Source organism: Penicillium roqueforti (assembly GCF_015533775.1).
Source record: "Penicillium roqueforti strain LCP96 04111 chromosome Unknown scaffold_19, whole genome shotgun sequence".
NCBI classification, from domain to species: domain Eukaryota; kingdom Fungi; phylum Ascomycota; class Eurotiomycetes; order Eurotiales; family Aspergillaceae; genus Penicillium; species Penicillium roqueforti.
This window is the reverse complement of record NW_024067583.1, coordinates 58,889-81,142: the sequence shown is the minus strand read 5'-3', so window position 1 is coordinate 81,142 and position 22,254 is coordinate 58,889. Positions and strand designations below refer to the sequence as shown.

General features: G+C 50.0%; 10 protein-coding genes across 10 annotated transcripts; 7 read left to right on the top strand and 3 right to left on the bottom strand.

The window, feature by feature from the left end:
- Window positions 1-129: 129 nt before the first annotated feature.
- Window positions 130-1,177, bottom strand: LCP9604111_6809 (phosphoribosylaminoimidazolesuccinocarboxamide synthase; the record flags this gene model as incomplete). Its single annotated transcript, XM_039074771.1, has 3 exons — window positions 130-509; window positions 596-971; window positions 1,028-1,177. The coding sequence occupies 3 exons, from the start codon at window positions 1,175-1,177 to the stop codon at window positions 130-132; spliced, it is 906 nt and encodes a 301-aa protein (XP_038927110.1).
- Window positions 1,178-1,355: 178 nt separating this feature from the next.
- On the top strand, window positions 1,356-3,965 carry LCP9604111_6808 (putative anaphase-promoting complex subunit Apc5; the record flags this gene model as incomplete). The annotated part of the gene is made up of 7 exons (XM_039074770.1): window positions 1,356-2,064; window positions 2,112-2,205; window positions 2,259-2,673; window positions 2,722-2,845; window positions 2,895-3,001; window positions 3,058-3,194; window positions 3,245-3,965. The coding sequence occupies 7 exons, from the start codon at window positions 1,356-1,358 to the stop codon at window positions 3,963-3,965; spliced, it is 2,307 nt and encodes a 768-aa protein (XP_038927109.1).
- A 341-nt stretch (window positions 3,966-4,306) lies between these two features.
- Window positions 4,307-4,929, top strand: LCP9604111_6807 (uncharacterized protein; the record flags this gene model as incomplete). Its single annotated transcript, XM_039074769.1, has 2 exons — window positions 4,307-4,541; window positions 4,592-4,929. 2 exons carry the CDS (start codon window positions 4,307-4,309, stop codon window positions 4,927-4,929), a joined length of 573 nt encoding a protein of 190 aa, XP_038927108.1.
- Window positions 4,930-6,507: 1,578 nt separating this feature from the next.
- Window positions 6,508-7,737, top strand: LCP9604111_6806 (transcriptional regulator family TF; the record flags this gene model as incomplete). The annotated part of the gene is made up of 1 exon (XM_039074768.1): window positions 6,508-7,737. One exon carries the CDS (start codon window positions 6,508-6,510, stop codon window positions 7,735-7,737), a length of 1,230 nt encoding a protein of 409 aa, XP_038927107.1.
- Window positions 7,738-8,025: 288 nt separating this feature from the next.
- Window positions 8,026-9,190, bottom strand: LCP9604111_6805 (uncharacterized protein; the record flags this gene model as incomplete). The annotated part of the gene is made up of 2 exons (XM_039074767.1): window positions 8,026-8,470; window positions 8,526-9,190. 2 exons carry the CDS (start codon window positions 9,188-9,190, stop codon window positions 8,026-8,028), a joined length of 1,110 nt encoding a protein of 369 aa, XP_038927106.1.
- Window positions 9,191-10,670: 1,480 nt separating this feature from the next.
- LCP9604111_6804 (glycosyltransferase family 2 protein) lies at window positions 10,671-13,064 on the bottom strand (the record flags this gene model as incomplete). Its single annotated transcript, XM_039074766.1, has 3 exons — window positions 10,671-11,924; window positions 11,987-12,706; window positions 12,783-13,064. The coding sequence occupies 3 exons, from the start codon at window positions 13,062-13,064 to the stop codon at window positions 10,671-10,673; spliced, it is 2,256 nt and encodes a 751-aa protein (XP_038927105.1).
- An 854-nt stretch (window positions 13,065-13,918) lies between these two features.
- LCP9604111_6803 (glycoside hydrolase family 12 protein) lies at window positions 13,919-15,127 on the top strand (the record flags this gene model as incomplete). Its single annotated transcript, XM_039074765.1, has 4 exons — window positions 13,919-14,228; window positions 14,294-14,352; window positions 14,415-14,830; window positions 14,884-15,127. 4 exons carry the CDS (start codon window positions 13,919-13,921, stop codon window positions 15,125-15,127), a joined length of 1,029 nt encoding a protein of 342 aa, XP_038927104.1.
- A 457-nt stretch (window positions 15,128-15,584) lies between these two features.
- Window positions 15,585-17,257, top strand: LCP9604111_6802 (uncharacterized protein; the record flags this gene model as incomplete). Its single annotated transcript, XM_039074764.1, has 5 exons — window positions 15,585-15,835; window positions 15,885-16,295; window positions 16,343-16,390; window positions 16,440-16,915; window positions 16,986-17,257. The coding sequence occupies 5 exons, from the start codon at window positions 15,585-15,587 to the stop codon at window positions 17,255-17,257; spliced, it is 1,458 nt and encodes a 485-aa protein (XP_038927103.1).
- A 310-nt stretch (window positions 17,258-17,567) lies between these two features.
- Window positions 17,568-18,968, top strand: LCP9604111_6801 (uncharacterized protein; the record flags this gene model as incomplete). Its single annotated transcript, XM_039074763.1, has 1 exon — window positions 17,568-18,968. The coding sequence occupies one exon, from the start codon at window positions 17,568-17,570 to the stop codon at window positions 18,966-18,968; it is 1,401 nt and encodes a 466-aa protein (XP_038927102.1).
- A 1,146-nt stretch (window positions 18,969-20,114) lies between these two features.
- Window positions 20,115-21,917, top strand: LCP9604111_6800 (putative GABA permease; the record flags this gene model as incomplete). The annotated part of the gene is made up of 5 exons (XM_039074762.1): window positions 20,115-20,258; window positions 20,305-20,375; window positions 20,440-20,636; window positions 20,696-21,076; window positions 21,130-21,917. The coding sequence occupies 5 exons, from the start codon at window positions 20,115-20,117 to the stop codon at window positions 21,915-21,917; spliced, it is 1,581 nt and encodes a 526-aa protein (XP_038927101.1).
- Window positions 21,918-22,254: the final 337 nt, after the last annotated feature.

The following is a 22,254-nucleotide window of genomic DNA, read 5'->3' as shown; positions in this document are numbered from 1 at the left end:
ACTACACCCTCAGGGCCACAATTTGGACATGACACTTGAATTTCATTCTCGTCTCGAATCAATCATAAACAAATACAAAATCTACACTAAAATCATATATACCCCTCCATAACCGCCTTGATCATATACTTAGACTTTACCACCCGTGAGCTTCTCCCAAGCCTCATGGTACTTCTCCGCCGTCTTAAGCGCAATATCATCAGGTATGCGCACACCCTCCTTACCCTTAAGACCCTCACTGACCAACCAGTCACGCAGGAACTGCTTGTCGAAGCTAGCCTGGCCGCGACCGACAGCGTAAGATTCCTTAGGCCAGAAGCGAGAGGAGTCGGGCGTCAGGACTTCATCAGCCAGCACGACCTCACCAGTTTCCTCGTCGACTCCAAACTCAAACTTGGTATCGGCGATGATCACACCGCGCGCGAGGGCGTACTCGTGGGCTGTCTTGTAGAGCTCGACAGCCATCTTGGCAACAGTCGAGGCGTAGGGTTCGCCCAGAATGGCGACAGCTGTGAGGGATGTTAGGTGAGGTCTTCTCGTTGTGTACTATATCTAGTATAGATATCTCAAACCAACAGATTCGAAATGAACATACCCTGATCTGGATGAATATTCTCATCATGCTCGCCCTGCTCTGCCTTCGTGCTGGGGGTGTAGATGGGACCGTCGGGGAAAGCCTGGCTCTCCTGCAGACCGGCGGGGACCTGGATTCCATGTACGGTCCCGGACTTCTTGTATTCATTCCATGCCGAGCCGGTGATGTATCCGCGGACGATTGCCTCAATGGGGAGAATGCGTAGCTTGCGCACTTGCATACTCCGGTTCTGTAGAACAGGGCGGAGGGATTCCGGGATCTGAGGTGGGAGGTCGAGGGTGATGAAGTGGGTGCGGAGGGAGGGGTTTGCCTCTTTCAGGGCCTTGAACCACGTTTGCGTACAGAGGGTGAGGAGAACACCCTTGTTAGGGATACCCTATTTTGTAGACGGTATCAGCAAGCAGTCTGGTACGCAATTGTGGTGTTGTATACATTCTCCATGATCACATCGTAGGCGGAAATGCGATCGCTTGCGACGAAGAGGAGGGTCTTATCGTCAATTTCATAGAGGTCGCGGACCTTGCCACTGGCGACAAGAGGCAAGGCACCCTGCAGATCTATGGTTGTCAGAGCTTGAGCCATTGTGAAATCGTTCAATTGGTGAGTTGGAAAGTAATTATGCGTCATCTTTTTTTTCCCAAGTACTGTCCCGCATTGCGGCCTTGCAGCCTCAGGTGTCGATCAATTATCCAACACGCGCGCCCTTGGAACAATACCGTGATAGAACACAGCAAGATGTGGCAGCCATAGCAAAGGCAAAATGACGCGTTATTTGACTCCCTGGAGAGTCTCTTTGCTGTGTCTGGTCACCCTCTACACTGAAGGCGTCGTGCCCAATTCTTCTGCTATTGACGTCCTCTCGTTCCTCACGGCGGGTCTGTTCCCACTAGATGCCGCCGATAAGCAATGGGAGGAGCATTACCTGCCGACAATTTCAGAGCTTGAAGAATGCCTGTCTCGCCATGAGTCCTCTGTTCCTGGGCGTACACTCTGGGACTTGTTTCTGAAGAACCTCTGGTCCATCGACTCGCTGGATGCGCTGGAAACCTTCTTCGGCGAGGTCATCCCGTCGCTCCTGGCTAAATCACGCGACGAATTGATCCATGACAGGGATAATGGAATTCCACCAGTGGAAGATGATCGCATGCGCTTGTCTAGGAGCTCGCCACTTGGTGCGTTCGTACGCAGAGCTTATCTTGAATACACGCGGCTACAGTTCCATGATTCTGTGAAGCTCTGGGCCGGATTTGTCAAATACCGTCTACCCACATACGGCTACTGGAGTCGCAGACATCCCGAGGCTGATCAAATCGCGGTTGATGTTAATCTACGCGACCTGGGGCTGGATTCAACCAGCTACCTTTCACAGGTGGTATATGGTGACATCGAAGATCATGAGGATGGAGAGGAAGAAGTCAGCGTCAAGGATGCAGAGCGACTGATCGAATTCCAAGTCGGGGAACTGCAAAGTATGCAATTCTCTCCGGCTGTCATGACCATGTGCTGACAGACACAGGAATGGGAGGTAGAGTTCCGGATGAAATGAGGGCTCAGCTGAAACGCATCATGACCTCAGAGTCTTCAGTCCCTGTAATGATGTATTACCTGGAGTACGTTCTTGCATACATCATTATCGAGGTACATTGTGATTGACAAATGACAGATATCTTGACGCCTGGAGGGCTGGAGACTATACCTCGGCCTTTGACAATCTCCACCGCTACTTTGACTACACCATGCACGCAAATCTCGACCGCAGTGCCTATCAATTTGCCCTTCTGAACCTGGCTATCATGCAAGCGGACTTTGAGTGTTTCAGTGAAGCTATATCAGCCGTGCAAGAGGCCGTAGCGATTGCTCGCGAGTCTCATGATATGAACTGCCTGAACTTCTGCATGAGCTGGATGTATCACTTTGGCAAGGCTTTTCCCGAGCAGATGCGGGAAGTTCAGAACAGTGGCATGCTGGGTAATGAGAAAGAGGGCCTTGATTTCCTCAAGGCCAAGTCCAAGGAGACTGACATGTGGTCTCTCATGAGCACAACATTACTTAGCGAGGCTAAGTTGGAGATGCAGCAAGTAAGTATCGCTGTTTCCTTTGACTAAGTTGATGCTAATGATGAGCAGGGAGAGAGCCTTGCATCAATTGTCGAAACCTTCGTGCGAGCATCCCACGTCAATGTGACAAAGGGCGGTTCAACTCCCACGGGTGCATACATGCTGTTACAAGGCGCCATGTACGCTAGAATAGGTATGATACTAAGTGTATAGTAATTGTGATGACGCTAATCAGCCGACAGGAGCTACACACCTTGCTTGGCTGAACACCGAGATATTCCGCGAGTGCTATTCGGAGGGCCAACCTCATGATGACTTTGTCAAGATCACATTCCGAAATTGCCAAATAGTATGTCAACTTTTTTCTGAATGTGTATGACAGAAATGCTGATTCATCACCTACAGTTGGCACAGAAAGGCAATTACAAGGAGGCATTCACACGGATGAACAAAATCGACCCAGAGAAGCTCCGAGCTTTCAGATACAACAACGCCTGGACTTTCTTTTCAGGGCTACTGCAATTGCGACGACAAATCTGTCGGTAAGTACAACCGTATGACTTCTTACAGATCTATTCCTAACAGCCTACAGCAACGACAAGGTGGCCGTCGAACACATTATATCCCAACTCCAGGCAGTGCAACTCCGTGACTTCGACATGCGCCTACTTCTAGCATTTTATTCAATAGACTTCACCATGCGCCAAGGCGACTATGGTCGCGCGCTGAGAATGGTCGAGCAAGCCGCGCACTCCATGCAACCAGAGAACTTCGACGTCCACTCCCAAGTCAAGCTCCTCTGCCTAAAAGCACAAATCCTCGGCAAATCCGGCCAACCGCAACGCGGCTTCTCCCTCGCGATGCGCGCAGCCAACATCGCACATCGCTCAAAAGTCCTCGCTGACCTCTGGGAATCCATCTGCACACTAGCGACAGTGTTGCTGAGTCTTCGTGAATTTGAAGCCACGGGCGAACTAGTCGAGAGCATTATGCCCCAGGTCCTGGAGTCGGAAAATTTCAGTCTCATTGCGCAGGCGTATTCACTTCTCGTGGATGCAAATATGGGCATGGCGGGTGAGTTGTGGAGCTTGCAAGGTCGGGACTCGACGTCTGCGAGAAAGGAGTACATCAACCGTGCTCTTGGGTACATTGACTCGGCGTATGATCATTTCGAGGAAATCGAGGACATCAAGGGCCAGACGGAGATGATGGCCAAGAAGGCTACTGTTATGCACCTTACGGGCGACCCGGTATTGGCTAATGATTATGCTGCCAAGTATCTGGATCTGCGGAGACTACGAAGTGAAACATGAATACCTCAGAGAGAATCATATACCTTTAACAATTGTCTGATTATCGTTTAGAGTGAGGCAAATATATGTATCAACACTTCTATCTTATCCCTCAGGTTTCTCACTCAAAATTGCTAGCTGGAATCATAATCCCAGGCCTTCATAATCTCTTTTTCGCTATTGCATTGCAATACAGACTACCTCAGAGCCTTGTACCTGGTTACACCCCTAACCAGGATTGTCAGCCCCTAATACCTACTTAAGTCCACTCGTCAGAGACCACCTTTCTTATATTTTCACCCGTGGACTACGTGAAGTTCTAACATTTAAGCTCTGCCATACCACTATTGAAGATCAAAAGTATGATACGCTTGTTCCAGCCCCTCTTAATCCTTCTCTCTGCCCTCCTCGCAACCGTCAAAGCCGAAAAGACCAATTATATGATCAACCCTGTCTACATCAACGGAAAAAGTCCAGTTTGGACACTCGGTGACCAGAAAGTGGTTGCATGGAAAACAGACCTACCAGTGTTCAACGTATCTATATGGCAGCAGAGTCTATTAGGAGGAGGCGCCTACACTCGAGGCAACGTATACGGTATGCCCAAGGAAGAACCGAAGCCAAGATCCCAGACTAACAAGAGCCAGCCCAAGTCCACGAAAAGGACCATGTATCGAACTTCACCTGGACTGTCCAACTCTACGGCTTCGATCTGGATTATTCACCCACATTCTTCTTCTGGATCAACCCTGGGCCAGGCGGTTTCCCCTCTGCCTATTTCAACATAACCGAAAGATCATCGACGGCAAAGACCACGCCTTCGATTCCAGTCAATTCAACTTTGGCATCTTCGTTCCCTTCCTCTGATACTACCGTCAGCCCGACCGATCAACCGCCAGCACTCACAACGACAGCAAAGCTTGCACTCGGACTCGGCGTTGGGATAGGCGTTCCTATACTAGTTGCAATGGCTACACTTGTTTAGTTGAGAGCTAGACGGTTAAGAGCAACACGGCAGGCTGCGGCTAGCATGGCCGTTCTTCGTGGGACGGAAATGCAACAACGACAACCACATATGCATGTAAGAGAGATACATGGTACCGACCCGACTGAGTTTTGTCAGGAGTTGCCTCAGGATACTGCCGGAAAACCACTTCGCCCTGAATTACCGGATCAGCGTTATGATTGAGGGATATATATGATGGGTTACATATTCCGTCGCGAAGCAGAGACCGATAACGCACGAGTAGAGTGATCGAGGTCTGAAAAGCACTTTGAAGGAGGGTCACAACGTACGGGAATTGTTGAACGGGGCTCATGACCAGACTCGCTCGCGGGGTTAATCGGCAATCGTGCCGGTGTACAAGTCATTTCCCCCGCGGGCCACTGTCAGTTTGGGCCGGTCAAACTCTCGGGACGATATCGCCCCTAGGGGCTTGTTATAGCCGAGGGTCCTAAACCGGAGGATGTGCTTCGGCTACGCTAGCAGAATGGTAAACGGCTTGTCTTGAAACAGGGACCGAGGGTCTGACATCGTGCGAGTGTTCGGGTATTGCGGGGGGAAGTCGGGACAGTGAACGGAGGGAGTTCTTACACTTACAGGTGCACTATCGACCGATCCTGGACACTTCGGGTGATTTGAGTATGAGCATAGATGTGTGGATCTTGAGGAAGGTGAACTATGTCGGAATAGGGCGAAGCTAGCTGATTATACTCGACTAGATTGGAGGATTGACACGGAAGATTGACATGAAGAGGGTGGAAGATCGACAAGGAGAAAGCTTCCTTGAGAGTATGTACAGAAGCTTATATTCAACCTTTAAATGGGTGAGATGAGAATATCTAGGGCTAGAACGATGTCTGTTCAATGTTGCCATAACTGTGAAGATATCTATACCTGTTCCATATAGAATTCAGTTATCATTCTTCCATTCGGATATACAATCCTATATGGAAGAACGCCAAAAGGCTTACCATGTATAACCGAGATATGCGAGATCGGTTATACTCTTCCGTACTTCGCTCTCCAAGATATAAGGAATGCGGGGACAAGCAGTGGTCCATGCACCCAATGGCGTTGCTTTCCGTCTTAAGCCGAGACGATACCCGACCTCTCTCACCCGAATTCCGAATGGGGAAGTTTTGACGTTCAGCGTGGGGGTTGATATCGGCTGCTCCACATTCCAGTAACGTGGCATTCGGCCGAGTCGGGTCGATTTGCTCGATATCGAGGTTTGGGAAGTAGAATATAGGGGTAAAGGAGCTATGTGCAGATATATAAAGGCTCTACATAGCCACCTCTTTAGTGACCTCTTTATATATCCCTCTTTTAAACAAAGAAACCCCCACTCGGAGTTATGACCTCCGTTATGGAGTACCCGGGGAGAACTGAGCTCCGGTGTGTTAACCGGAATCCGAACTCTATCAGAAATATTAGCCCTATTTGGAGTACATAGCTTCGGAGTAAGGAGTATACTAATCTTGCTGAAAGGATTTTACCATGTAGCTCTTAAAATCCTCATTTCATACTCCTGGAATCTCAATTCCTTATAAACTATACACAATGCTGAAACTCCCATCCCCAACCTCCACTACCTCCTCCCTAGAAACCAAACGAACCACTCCACACCCCAACTCCAAAACAGTGAAAACAAATCGCAGAAACCCTCCAACCTCCCCACCGCTCACATCAGACCAAAACCAAAACCCAACCCCAAAACCCACCGCAAACGAACCCACCGACCCCCCAGCGCCCCCCTTCCGCAGCGTCTCCGCCTGCAACAGATGTCGCATCCGCAAACACCGCTGCGACCAGCGCCTCCCGCGCTGCGAATCCTGCGAAAAAGCCCAAGTGCGCTGCGTGGGCTATGACCCCCTCACAAAACAAGAAGTGCCACGCAGCTACGTAGCCTTCCTCGAAAGCCGCGTGAACTACCTCAACCAAGTACTGACCGACCACGGCATCGGCTTCAAGCCCGCGATCGCCTACGACGAGGAAGAAGCGCTGAAAATGGAAGCCGGGCAGTCGCCGCGGTTTGAGTCGCGCGGGCTGCGGGAGAGTCGAGAGCGTGAGCGTGAGCGTGAGCGCGAACGCGAACGAGAACGCGAACGGGAACAGGAATCCGAAATGGGAATGGGGATGGGAATCGGAATCGGCGCGCGCGGAGCCCGTAAGAGGAAACAGTATCCCGAGGATGCGATCCCGGCTAGACAGGTCAAGCGCTTGGCGCAGTTAAATGTCCTGCTTACGGAGTTGTTGACTGATGGGTGTGAGCATCGGTATTGTTCGCGCGACCCGGGTGGTTATGGGCGTGCTGGTGCGCGTAGGCAGCGTGGGTCGGAGGATAAGGATGCGCTTGAGCAGAGGTTGCCGTGGTCGCCGCGGAGTTTTGATTCCGTTGATCATAGTGATAGCCGTGCGAGGTCTGAGTCGCCGGCGTCTTCGGAGCCGTATCATTATCCTAGGCGGACGACTGGGCGTGGCTCGTCGCTGCTTGGTGTCAAGGCTGTGGGAGTCGATGGGCGTGAAGTACATGATGCTGAGAGGCAGACTGGGGTTGAGGTTGATTTGGTAGATTCTGAGTCTGGGATGCCCAGTACTAAGCCTGTTGAAGGGAACACTGATGTCGTTCGACATATAAATGTTCCCAGTCGGGCTTCGTCGCCGGAGAAGGAGGGCTCTAGACCTGAGCCCAAGTTTGATATTGCTGCTGATCTTCTTCGGGGACGGAGGGAGAGGGAGAGGACTAATTATGATTTGTTGGATGAATTCCTTGTTGATTGGGTTGAGTGATTGGGTTTGGGAGAATGTATATGTATAAATGAATGTAATGTTAGCGGGATAATTTGATTAGAATAGTTTGTTGGTTACAGTTCTGTTCATACACTTGCTACGGTCCAAGTTGGTCAGTATAGGCTGGTCATTATCAGACTTGGAGGTCAAAGATATATCAAAACATCGAAATATCCATTCTGTTAAGGCTGAATTCCAAAAGAAAACCATTCACAATCATTATCATCAACACAATGCGACGCAATATCAAACTATATACAATAAACATCTCTATTCGACCCACCAGCTCTATACAGCAATCGCCGTTACCGTAGAGAGCCCAGAACCCATAGAGTTCTTGAAAGTATCGACCTTGTAGTCAGACACACCAGTACGGAAAGCATTATCCTGCTCCTGGCCGACAGGAAGATCATGCTTCGCAGGCCAGATCTGATGACCCGCAGCCTCCTCCTTAGCAAAGTGTTCCGTAACAACATCACGAACAGTCTTCTGGAAATGAAGTGGACCCTTCTCCATCTCGGGGTGAAGCTGGCCGTTGACAAAGACACCAGTGTTGAGGTTCTTCTGCGTGTGCATGCACAGGTACTTGTCCTCCGACATGATGCGCTTGTAGATGTCGCTGATGAGGTTGAAGTTCTCGTCGGTGGCGTCCTTGTGACGGTAGACCTCGTAGCGCATTACACATTGAGTCGGGCTGGTCGGGGTGAATCGCTGCATGAAGAAGAAATTGGGACTAGGAGTTTAATGTTAGTGTTTATTATAATATAGGGATATTATCCTATACTCACGAGATATTGAAAGAAGCGTTCGGCCAGAAGTAGGTAACTGCAATGTTGAAACCCTTGGCCACCTGGTCAGGTCGCTGGGCGCCGTAGTGCTGGATGTGGCCGTCCTTGGTCTTGACATAGTAGGAGTTGAGATCGGCGATGGTAGGGATGTCGGGGTGCGCGACCTGGCAGTGGTAGCACTCGTTGTAGTTGTCTGCCAGGATCTTCCAGTTGAAATCGCCCGCCATATCCCAAGTGTGATCGAAGGAGTAGTCCTCGAAGTTGTATTGCTTGAACCGGGGCTGCTCATCGACGCCCTCGAAGTCGTCTTTCCAGGCGACCTCAGGGGTTTCGCTGGCATCCAGGTTCACCCAGACGAATCCGTTTAGATCGATGTGCACATGCGCGGGGAAGAGGTCGTTGCTGTGGTATGCAATGATGTTACCGTTGTTGTCTTTGGCGACGACGAACTCGTAGCCCGCGGCGTCATATGTGATACTGTCGCCGTTCTTGGGGACTCGGTGCTTGTGTGTGGTGAGAAGCCACTTTCGGGAGAAGATGGAGCGTCGTTCGAGCTCGTACATCTCCGGCGATGTGTACCAGGAGGCGGGCAAGGCACGGATGGGCTTCTTCTCTTCCTTCGCCGGGACAGCGGAGGTACCGAAGTAGTTCCTTAGGAAGGACATTGTGAATACAATTCGAAAGAGATGATAGTTGGATAGTAAAACTGTTGTGATTGCGTTGCTATAACTAAATCCAAAGACGGAGACGTCTGCTCTTCTATATAGCCATCGCAATCGCAACTATCTCATGGATTCCGAAGCGTGGACCAATCCAATCCGCCGCATAACCGGATCTCGACCTTCGAATCCGAGCCCGGTGACATGGCTGGAGGCTGATTGTATTCAGATAGCCATTCCCTGCGGGAGATATACCTAAAAACCGATCAGGTGACCGGGGTGGAAACCGGACCGAGTGGCTGAAGCCTATCAAAGGCGTCTCCCTTCACAAAGAGTCCTGGACTACTGGCAAGACGGGCAGCTGATAAAGTCCCGACCCGTCAGCGGTTCGGGGTTAATCCGATCAACGCCGGCGGTTTAGACATACCTTAAATGGAAGTGTTTGTCCATGAGTTGGAATCTGGGGTATGAGAGCCACGAGAGAAGACTGCGGACATTGCCACATTGGCCAATGGCGATGGCCACATTTAAACGTATGACTCATTCCGGCATTGCCGCCAGACTAGAACTAGACCTAGAACTAGCAGGTCACGATCCTTCAAGGTCGGCTTTTGCGAGGCTTGCAAGCGAACCAACATCATCGATGATTCATTGTGGGATCAACAAAGGTTCCTCGATGGAACCTGGCTAATTATTGACGAAGATTCAGAAAGAGAAAAGATTCATGAGGATTCTTTCGCCAAGAAGTTGTTTCAGGGCGAGAGAATCAGTGGCCAATAAAGACCAAGTCTCAGGACGACCGTCTGAGCTAGTAACAAACCCTTGTATCTTTCGATATTAATATTAAATGAAGAGGAAGTCCAAATAATTATCTGTCTCACTTTTGAGTCAAGCTTTCAACGTTATGTCGCTCTCTGCACAGGCTCTGGCTAAGCAACGTCAGCAGAATAGCGGTGACGCGCAGACTATAAAAAGAACATGTCCAATAAATGGCAGATCAAGACGCGTGGGCAATCAATAGCACTAGATAAGCAATAAAGCAGGGAGTAAATAACCGTTGACACGGCAAATGGGCTATCAGGCCTCAATGCAGAATTAATTAATATCGCGGATTGGCGCATTTGGCTGAAGGCAAGTCAAAGTCTCAGATAGCCAACCCGCGTTGGTCCGAAATTAAATCCAGCGCTTAGACCAATCTGGAGGTGATTGGCCGAAAGGGGCATGTAGAAGGCTGTACTCCGTACGTATCGACTATTTATGCATGGAGTACTACACAGCCCCGGCGATAAGTCATTTTGGAGTTGATCAACATATGTATTCATGTATAACGAAGATCGAATATGCAGAGTAGTTGTACACCGGAAAGACACAAAGCTTAAACGCCATTCCCCAGGTGTAGATAGATACATATAAGATAAAGGATCGGGATTGAAGCATGTGACACGTTAGCTATGCAGACAGATTTCCAAACTAGGAAATCTTAAAATTAGAACATAAACGAGTAGATGAAGACCAAAATTGTGACCACGGTGGCAACCGTGTATTCAAGCTCGAACCAAGCGGCCTGGCCACCGAAGGCGATCTTTTTACTCTTCTTCGTCGGGTGCGCCACACCAGTCTTAGGGTCACGTGTAAGGAGTTCTTCACGCTCCGGCATGCGTGGCGGGTCGATCGCATACGAGACCGGGGTCCACAGCGAAGTGCAAATGAAAAGGAAGGTCAGTGGAGGCCAGAAAGCATGCGTGATGAGGCAGAGGATGATATCTCGGAAGCCACTGTTCTGGGCGAAACAGCGGTAAGAGGAGATGACGACTCCGATGAGGGTGACGTAGACAAAGGCAAGGTGGAAGCTGGCCATGTAGTTGAGTAAGATCACGCGCAGGCGGACGAACATGTTCTTGGACTTGTTCGGGTCGCGCTCGTTCAGAGCTGAGCCCAGCGAACCAGTGGGCTTGAAGGCTTGGGTTTGACCGCCCAGCCAGGTGGGGAGGATGAAGGCGCGCACAATACAGAGAGCGATATAGGGTGACATCCAAAGTTGATAGCGGGAGCCTCGCTGGCCGGTGTTATAGCCCGCCGGGATGAACAGGGCCAGTTCGCACAGACGGTTGGAGATAGTGGCGGCGAAGCAGGACCAGATCAGCCAGCGGAGTTGCTCTTCTGTCGCAAAGGCGACAAGGCGCTTGCCCCACAAGAGGATGATCGGGATAGCAAAGAGGGAAGCGGTGAGCAGGAGGGTATAGACACTGAGAGTTGCATAGAGGAAGCCGGAGAATCGTTGAGCAGCGGTCATCTGTCGAACGGCGTCACCCCAGAGACAGAACTTCAGCTTGGCAGCGGTGTCGACGGTTCCAATTGCCCATCGCGTACGCTGCTTGAGATGTCCACCAAAGTCTTCCGGCACGGTACCAAATTGAAGCGGCTCGTGGATGTATGCGGTTTTCCATCCTTTGCCAAGCATGAGTGTGGAGGTCGCGACATCTTCAGCCAAGGAACCGAGCGGGAAGTTGCCAATCTCTTCGAGCGCCTCGCGTCGAACGACGTAACCAGATCCAGTGCACCAAGCCACACCGAGGGCATCCTTGATCGGCTCAATAACATGCACGAAGAAATCCAAACTCTGGGCAAGCGGGTCGGATGCAGGGGTATTGTAGAAAAGCTGCGGCGGGCATGCAAGGGCCATTTTGGGATCCACCAACAAGTGGGGAAGAATCGCACGAAGCCACTCTTGTTCAGGAATCTGCAGATTGTCAATCAGTACAGGAATTTCAATTTCAACGTAGGCCGGGACCTGTAACTTACCATATCAGCGTCCAGGGCGGCCATGAACTGGCCGGCGCCTCCAGGCAAAAGGGTGACCTGCTCCAGACCGTAGTTCAGATTACCTGCCTTGAAGTGGTGGGGTTTTCCGGGGATCTTTTCACGAGCCATGTAAATGATGTTGGGGTGATTCACAGCGAGTTGGTTGCAGCCAGCCTCGAGGGTGGCAGACTTGGCGTCGTCCAAGATGATAACCCTCATCTGGTCGGGAGGGTAGTCCTGGTCACACGCACCACGGACAGTATCGAGGACCACTTCATCATCCTCTCCACAGCAGGTAATAAACACATCCACTGTCGGACAGTCATTGCCGGTCAATCTCAGCTTGGCACGGCCTCTCTTCTTCAACGCCATCATAGTCCAACAGTTGTGCATGAGGGAGGGGATTGCAACAGTGATCTCGATAGCCACAAAAACCCAAGCTCCGGCATATGAAACTCCAGAAACATTTTGAGCCATGATAATGCAGGCAATTCTCAGCCCGAGGTAGAACAAGTAGATTCCGGTGTTGGCGAATGTGAGAAACGGTACCAGGGCAAATACCCATCTCTTCCACCCTTTCCATGTATCCGCATCATCACGGTCGTTAATTCGAGCAATCGATCCAGACTTGACCCAATCCTTTGCAAATCCCGGGGGAGCCGGGGAGCTCACTAGGGGAGCTAGACTCTGGTGGCTTTCTTGCACTCCATTGTTTTGATACTGTATGGGAAACCGGTTAGGCTGGATCTATACCGACAACAAAGAGACCAAAGAAACAAAGACGGACTGTACTAACTAGAGTGGGTGAAGCCGACCGGGAATCATACGGCGTTCGTAGGTCCCAGGAGGAGTTGTGAAAGGAATCGGAGTTGCCCGACATTCGAGCGGTGGGTTGAAGCCAAACGGGTTGCCCGTATTCATCGGTAGGGAAATGACCCGGTCTGACTGGAGTGAGAGGCCTTGGAGTTACTGGTGAGGGTGAAAAAGGCTGAGATTCGAAGCTGTGGTTTGAATGGTTGGCAGGATAGGCATTCAGTTCTACCTTTTCGTCCTCGTCATGACCACCACGCCTGTCCATTTCGACAGAAAGGCTATAGATTATGTAAAGTCAAAAAGGCGAAGAATGTATATTGAAAGCGTTGGAAGGGATAGAAACGTCGAAAACGAGTGTGATCAGCCCGAAGAGCTGGAATGGAAGGATGGAAGAGAAAAAGTCTCACATTCCTAGTAAAGAAGAATACGAAACCAGCGATCTCTAAGGGACCAGCTGGTTAAGCCCTGGGACTAGTGCATGCCAAGGACCGAGGTGCATGGCCGCTTTAGGCCCGAGCCGCAAAAATAGATTCTGGTGAAATTTTCAACGTAAGTTTCACTGAGCTTTAGGTTCTTACATACGGGGTTTGAGTTTGTGGTAATTTTTGCTTGCATCAAAGTGGGTCTTTAAATAATCTATTTTCTTTTTTCGGTAATTTTAGCAATTCTAGCCATGGTTCCATGTTTTCATCTATAAATTTGCCACTGAACTGAACCAATGATAAATTCAAATGCAGTAAAAGTGCCATCGGTAAATGATGTGGTTCCGTACCTGCTGTACCAGACTGTACCTGCTGTACCTGAAGTACCAGATCGTCCTGATTGTACCTGAATCCCCCCGTAATATACAAGTCATGAGCACATCATTACCACGCTTACCTGGACTTACCCCACTCAGGGCCCTTTTCTTATCAACAAGATTTGTGTGGTCAACGCTTAGTTCTCGATCGCCCTAGACAGACTAACCGGATGCATCTCCATCCACCCGTTCACATCTTCCGATGTGAGGCCGAGAATTTCAGCTGCTAACTCGCTGTACTCCGTACTTGCTGCTCGCTTTTCCTTTATCATTTGCACTCTCGCTTAGTTTCTTGCTTGATACCACTCTCGTTTTTGGTCATGGTCGTCGCGTTAGGACTACTGGTCAATGCGGTCCTGGTGGGCATCCCAGTTGGGGGATGCGTTGGAGCTCTAATGGGTATTGATGCCCACCGAGCAGCGAATGGTCAGAAACCTCTATTCACCGGGGGGGACACTGACGATGGCATCAGCACTGGCGGCGGCAGCTCTGGCGGCAACTCTGGCAGCGACAGTACTGGCGGCGGCGGTGGTGGCCATCACACTGTCACGAACAATGGCGTGTCGAGCACCCAGTACTGCAATCGTTCAATCGGAATCAGTCCACCGTCGAAATCCGAACAATACACGCGTTAGTGCTCTTGGATTACCAGCGCAGGCGCTGTTGACTTGAACGACGACTGACAGAGATTACAGTGAACCCAAATCAATGGGGTGTGACATCAACATCAACAGGAAACGGGCTCTGCATGAATGTACGCATCGAACATCCATCTGCACTTCTACAGCGGACGTACTAATGTATCATCTGATCTAGGTCACGACATTCGTCAACGAGACTTATCCAACCCAGACCGCTCCCGAGTTCTCCATCACCTGGCAATTCGACCCTGGCCCAGAGACTGCGCCTGTCCACGGATACCCCAATATTCGCGTCGATGATGTGTTGCCAAAAGCGATGGACACGATCTCCGAATTATATCTTGACCTGCATTGGACATATGGAGTGGGTGACGAGATCGCCGAATCAACAGATGTAGAAGCGTTGGCAGCTGAAACCCTTGCCACTAACGTCGCCATTGATATGTTCTTGGATACCGATGCCGACAAAGCCAAGAACGAAACTAATGCGAAATTCGAGGTCATGGTTTGGTTCTGGATGTCAAACGAGATAGCTCAACCCCATGGTTGGGGGAGCCCAGTGATTAACAGAACCTTGGAAGGAACGAAATTGTGAGTTGAAAGTTGAACTGTACCTGATATATCATACGCTAACATGATATCAGCACGCTTTACACCGGTCAAAATGACAATGGACAGCTAGTCTTGTCCTGGGTCGCGGACACGATCCTTGAGAGGTTTACTGGAGACATTTATCCTCTCATCACCGATCTGTACAACTTGGAAGGAAGTACCTACCCGGCTAAAGACGACTACCTTGGCAGTCTCAGTTTCGGAACCGAAACCTACTCTGTGGACCACAATGTCACATTCTGGGCCGAGGAGTACAAGATCGACATTAGGAGTTGAGGAAGGGGTGTACATTGTATGATTATGAGCATTTATTTTTTAGGGGTTTTCACTTCACATCGATACACATCAAGCGTTACACATCATGTCAGTTCTGAGCAGTTCAGGAATTCATCTTCATTCTATATTCGATACTTAGGGCCCGGGCCCTCAACCTCTGGAACATCACAATCTTTCGTTCTTAATGATGAATTTGATCATTCAAGATAAGCTAGTTTCAATTTCCCAAGTCACTAACGAGAGGTATGCATATCAGACTCGGCCAGTCTCCGCGATTCGCAATTTCTCCGCAGTATGAAGCAGCGGAGATGACAGATGACACCATCAGGCGTGATAATCGTCGCATCTTCCATTATCGAGGCTTGCACAACCGAAATGACCACAGAGGGTCAGCTTGGATAATTGCTTCCAGCTGTACATCCCGTACGAAGTTCAAACGACTCAAATATACTCAAATATGGAGAACGTACGCGCAATTGGTACCAAGTCGATCCATGAGGTATCCGACCATGAATTCCAACCCAATACAGAGCTACAGGATGGACTATGGCTCCGGTTCCTTACGTATACCAAGTGGTATCCAAAGGACATGCCACACCCGGAGAAAAAGCTGGTCCTCAAACTGGATATCATGATTCTAATCTTCGGCTGCCTTTCATTTTTTACCAAATACCTTGACCAGCAGGCGATCACTAATGCCTATGTGTCGTATGTCACACCCTCAGTGTAACAGACTCCCCTTACTAACACCTAATAGAGGCATGAAAGAAGACCTCAATCTGCACGGCAACGAATTGAACTACATAACCGCGGTATTCTGGGCCTCGTATTGCACATCCATGATACCGGCCTGCTACTACCTAACGCGCACGCAGATCAACATTGCCTTGCCGACTCTGGAAATAGGATGGGGACTATTCACATTCGGCTGTGCGTGGGCGCAGAATCTAAATACGATATACGCAATGCGCTTCTTCATCGGGATCTGCGAGTCTTGCTCTTTCACCGGCGTCATCTATGTCATCGGCTCGTGGTATAAGCCCGGGGAGGTGACGCGGCGGGTTGCGCTTTTCTTTATCGCTTCTCCACTCGGGACTATGTTCGCGGGATACTTGCAGGCTGCTGCCTATACGAATTTGGAGGGGAGGCATGGATTGCCTGGGTGGAGGTTTGACTCTAATTATATGTGATGTTATTGATACTTACCAGTTGCAGGTGGCTGTTCATTATTTGCACTATTATCACAATTCCTATTTGCATTCTGTAAGAACCCTATTCCGAGGCTGTTCACTGTTCGTCTAACACAGATCAGTGGATATATCGTTTTCCCAGATGTTCCTCACCGCGCAAAGCCACGGTTCCTAACTGCGACCGAGCACGATATTGCCAATATTCGTCTGAAAGGTCTAACAGCGCCGAGTGAGCTGAAAGTCTCCCGGGCCATCTTCAAGCGAGTCTTCGGACGATGGCATTGGTATGTCTTTGTCCTGCATTGGACTTTAATGGACCAGAACTTCACGCCATATTCGACGCCATTTAGCCTATATCTCAAGGCCAAACCAGACATCTACTCCGTCTCACGGGTGAACACATTGCCGACAATCGCAACGGCGTTGTCTGTCGTAGCCGCACTAGTAGCAGGCGTTACCGCCGATCGCCTGCGAAACTTTTGGATTCCTTCGGTGGCGACCAGCATTCCCGTCCTGGTTGGTGTGATTTTGCTCGTTGTTTATAATGTCGGCGAAACGGGGCGACTGGCGGGATTTATCCTCACGGGATTCGAGGGCGGTATGTGGATTCAGATACAGGCTCTGGTCTGTTATTTCTAGCATCAAAAACGATACTAAATCTTCCACAGCAATTAGTCCGCTCAGTATGAGTTGGGCGACTATCACCATGGCCAAGGATGCCGAAGAACGCGCTATCGTCACGGCAAGCATGAATGCAATCGGCCAGGCCATGGCAGCATGGACACAGATATTTCAGTATCCGGCTGTTTCTGCCCCAGACTTTCGAGCGGGATTCATCTCGAATTTGGTCATCACTGTCGCACAATTCCTGAGTGTTGGCCTGATCGCCTTTCTGGCAAATCGCGACGCGCGAAAAGAGCGATTGTTGTCCAATGTGTGAGGATGGAACTGCCTTATATGCAATACAAGAAAATGGCCTCTGAGCTGGAAATTGCACAACCTGTCACGCCACTCCACAGGGTTGCTGTCCAAATTCCGAAGCTAGTCAAAACCCGGTGATCAGGACGTTGCGATGTGTCAAAGATTCTGCTTTTGCTGTTTTGGAATATCTTGGCATCAAGCACGACATATAGCGGATCCACCTTGATTCTTCAAATTTTTATATAACTTCCTCGCCAGGTCCTCGTTCTTTTTTCTTTATTGTTATATTGTATACAAGAAAAAGACTCTTGAGAGGGCATACATTTACAATGGCCCCTCCTGTCGCGTCAGAAGTCGTTTCTGAGCAAGTCCAAGATGACTCTCAAACTATCACCAGGTCTCGGACTTCATGGTACCGCTCTATCCCCTTCCAGATCGCCGTGGCTAGTGGTGTCTCATTCACTGCCCCTGGAATGTGGGATGCACTGAACAACCTCGGAGCAGGTGGTGCAGCCGAGCCCTACGCTGTTTCCGCGGCGAACGCTTTGGTCTACGGATTATTTGCCGTTGTTTGTATCGCCGCTGGTGCAATCAACAACCGTATTGGTCTACGCTACGGTCTAGTTCTCGGTGCGATCGGTTACCCGATCTATGGTGCCGGTCTGTACACCAACACATACCACACCACGACATGGTTCATGCTCTTCGGCTCCGCCCTGTGCGGTATCTCAGCGGGATTTTTCTGGGCTGCCGAGGCCGCTATTATCATTGGTTATCCCAGTCCCAAGGAGCGCGCTTTCTACATCGCTGTCTGGCAGACCGCGAAATCTTCTGGTCCGATCGTCGGTGGTGCAATCAGTCTGGGACTGAACGCACAGACGGCCGGAAAGGGAACGATCAGCGCTTCGACTTATATCGTCTTCATTGTCATTATGTGCCTCGGTCTGCCCATTTCGCTCCTACTCAGTCCTGCCGAGAAGGTGCAGCGCAAGGACCACTCTCTTGTGGTTGTGAACATGAAAGAGAGTTGGGCCAAGGAATTCAAGGCTGCCTTTTCTCTGATCTTCACTCGCCGTGTGCTCCTCCTCCTGCCAGCCTTCTTCATCAGTTACTTCTACAACGGCTTCCAGAGCACCTGGCTGACCACCTACTTCACCGTGCGATCTCGCGCATTCTCATCTTTCCTCACCAACTTCGCCGGAATCGCGTCTTCGTTCATCATGGCGCTGCTGCTTGATCGCCAGACCATCTTCATCAAGACCCGCGCCAGAATTGCATTCTGCTCCGTCGTTGCCCTGATCATCGGCACCTGGATCTGGGCTACTATCCTACAGAAGCAGTTCTACGACCTACCCGAGTCCCCGGTGTTCGACTGGTTCACACCGGGCTTCAACAAAGCGTACGCGCTGATCTTCTTCTGGACCTTCAGCGGCCAAGCCTTCCAGCAATTCCTCTACTGGCTGGTCGGCCAGTACAGCACCGACATCTCATCGTTATCCTACCACTGCGGTATCCTGCGTGGATTCGAGGCTCTGGGACAGACCGTCGCATGGGCCATGCAGACCGAAGGCGGCGCCAACCACTTCGTCAGCATCGGTCTCAACTTTGGAATCACGGTTATCGCGTTCGTTCCCACGTGGATTGTCCTGTCGGAATTGGAACACAGCCACGAGGTGCAGGTCACCGTGGAGGACGTCCCGTCCAAAATAGCCGACGAGGCAACTGCTTAAGCGCGTCGCTCGAATTGAGTCATTTGATTCTTCGATTTGCATGTTCTCCGGATTCAACCCGGGAACCCACGTTTTTATTTAATAGATAGACAAGATACCCCTCATGCTCCTACTCAACGCCGAGCATATGCATTATGTATAAAAATATATGAACCTTTCCAGACAAACTGGGACGGCCTAGCCGATCGGCTTTATTTGAATTTCTCCAGATTTCTATAATGATTAGCAAAGCAATTATAGAGCGATTGAGACGTAGAATAGATTGGAATATATCCTACGCATGAATCGATCTAACTAGATGGCGGTATTATTTCCTACGTAAGACCATTCAATACGAAGTTCAAATTAACTTTTAATCTAAAAGCCACCAATATCAGTCTGCATTAAGGTGTGACCAGGGTATGCGCCCGTAATGCTTGATATGTACAGCATACGGGTCTGATATTGTACAGGGGCTATCCATCCGGCTATAGAGCTTGTATGCACGTATGGAAATTAGACGTATACCAGCTCTATCCCTGTTGTATCAATCTTAAACTCAATGTCTCCGATGTGCTCATATTAGTAGCTGTAAGCCCTAGCCCGAAGGAAAAAGAGCAGACTAGAGACTATCGCATCTTCTTATCCATGCGAGAGTAATATCCTATCATCCTCGCCAGAAATGACTACCTATGTACATGTATATACTTTGCACAAATTAACTGCGGCGCGCGTATTCCCCACATAGTCATCGCGCAAGGGAGGTCGATGCACTTTCCCTACAGCCCTACATTGTACACCCTCCCCTTGCACTAGATACCGAGATCCACGGTCTTTTTTCGTTACGGAAAATTGAGAGCATTTCTCGTATTCAATAAAAGCAAATATCATTCCTACATATGTGAACAAAGAATCAACAACAGTCGGAGCACCCAGACGGGCCAGTTGCAGCCAAAGGATCCACTCCGCACGAAGCCCTAGAGACTAGCCTCACGATAAGCCCTGCAGGCGTCTGGATGTCGGCCAATACTCCGTACTTTTATTCGGGGAATGTGGGATATATGCCTTGGTAGTTAGTTATTTGTTCTAGTTCCCCTAGATTTTAGATTTTACCCTATTTATTTCTATTTCTCCCCCGCTCAATCGCTGGTTAGGTTATCCATCGCCATGACCAAAGCACCTGGGCTAGAAATGCAGGACCAGGAGGTGCAAGCTGTAGAGCGCGATGCTTTTTCAGAGCATGACTTAAAGGCAGGCGCAGGTGTCGACGACATTGACATGCAGCGGATGGGAAAGGCGCAGGAGTTCAAGGTATGTATACGTTTCACGGCGTTGATATATGTCTGACATTATCAAGAGAAACATGCGACCTGTGGCAGCTTTGAGTTTTGCGTCGGTTTTGCAAGCGACGTGGGAGTTTATTCTTATGTGAGTATGAATATCATACTACAAGATTATGTCTATTTACATCTCTGATTCGTGCTGTATTCAGCTCTAATTACGAAGGGTTGTATAATGGAGGCTTACCAGGTCTCTTCTACTCCTATCTATGGACATTCATTGGATTCGGATTCATCATCGCCTCGATCTCTGAAATGGCATCTATGGCTCCGACTTCTGGCGGGCAGTATCACTGGGTTTCGGAGTGGTCTTCGCCTCGATACCAGAAGTTCCTGAGTTATATTACCGGTCTGTTTGTTTGCTCTAGTTGGATGTTGTTTTGTCTGACTAGTGTTATTATTCTATAGGCTGGATGTCAGTATTAGCATGGCAAGCTGGCGCAGCCTCTGGCTCATTCCTCACTGGAACTATCATCCAGGGACTGATCAGCGTGCGGAACCCGGATTACGATCCGCAGGGCTGGCAGGGCACGCTCTTCGTCTTTGCGATGGTATTGGTGATTTATATCGTCAATGTGTACGGATCTGACGTGATGCCCGTACTGAATAATTTACTGATGATTCTCCACGTTGTATCGTGGGCGGTTATTATAATCGTCCTGTGGGTGATGGCTCCGCACCAATCCGCCGAAGCGGTGTTCGTGACGCAGTGGAAGAATTACGGCGGTTGGTCTACGATGGGACTGAGCGTGATGGTGGGACAGATCTCAGCTATCTACGGCTCTCTGAGTATGTCTGCAAGCCCGTAGCCCAGACTCCAACCTGATACTAAGTCAAAATAGGCTCCGACGCAACGGCCCACATGTCCGAAGAGGTCAAAGACGCCGCTCGATACGTGCCGATCGCCATGGCCTGGGGCTACTTTAGTAACGGCCTCATGGCGATCGTCATGATCATCACCTATCTCTTCGCCACGCCGTCGGTCGAAGACTCGTTAAACGACGCCACGGGATTCCCATTCCTGTATGTCTTCCAGAAGGCAACGTCTATCGCCGGAACCAATGGACTCACGGCGATTATCATCCTCCCCGTGATCTTCAGCAACATCCTCTTCAACGCCTCCACCTCCCGACAGACCTTCGCCTTTGCCCGCGACCAGGGCCTCCCATTCGCGAAATGGATCGGCAAAGTGGATGCCCAGCGGCAGATCCCTGTGAATGCCATCGCGCTGTCCTGCGTCATCAGCTGCGCGTTATCGCTTATCAATATCGGCTCCGAGACTGCGTTCAACGCTATTATCTCGCTCAACGTGGCGGCGCTGATGTACACGTATATTACATCGATTAGCTGCGTGATCTACCGCAAGATCTGGTATCCTGATACCCTGCCGCCGCGTCGGTGGGATATGGGACGGTGGGGACTGGCGGTTAATATTATTGGGCTGTTTTACTGCTGTTTCGCGTTCTTCTGGTCGTTGTGGCCCGGGGATGCCGACGTCACTCTGGAGAACTTTAATTGGAGTGTGGTTATCTTTGTTGGGGTTTTTATCGTCAGCCTTGGGATGTATGTTGTCAAGGGCCGGAAGGAATATGTTGGTCCTTCTGTTATTGTGCAGAATCAGGAATGGTGATTGTTTAGTAGAAGTGATGGATGCATTAATCCCGTGCCGATATTTATGCCGTGGCTGTGCATAATCCGTGACCGAGACCGTGACCTTGACTTACCCCAGCCTCATATTGAAACCCTTGACGTGGAAATCTCTGCTTTTTATTTATAACTCAACGGTCTATCACTTCAGAATGTGACTCATGTCAGCCTGGAGTGCCTCGGGATCGTCTTGCGCGTCGAGTAAGAAACCACGGACCGTTGGCCCGTGTGGGTTTCCTAAAAATAGGCCTCCGATCTAGAAATTCAGGCCCGAGGTTGGTGAACAGGTGAGGTTTCAGGTTTTATACTCGGGCATTCAT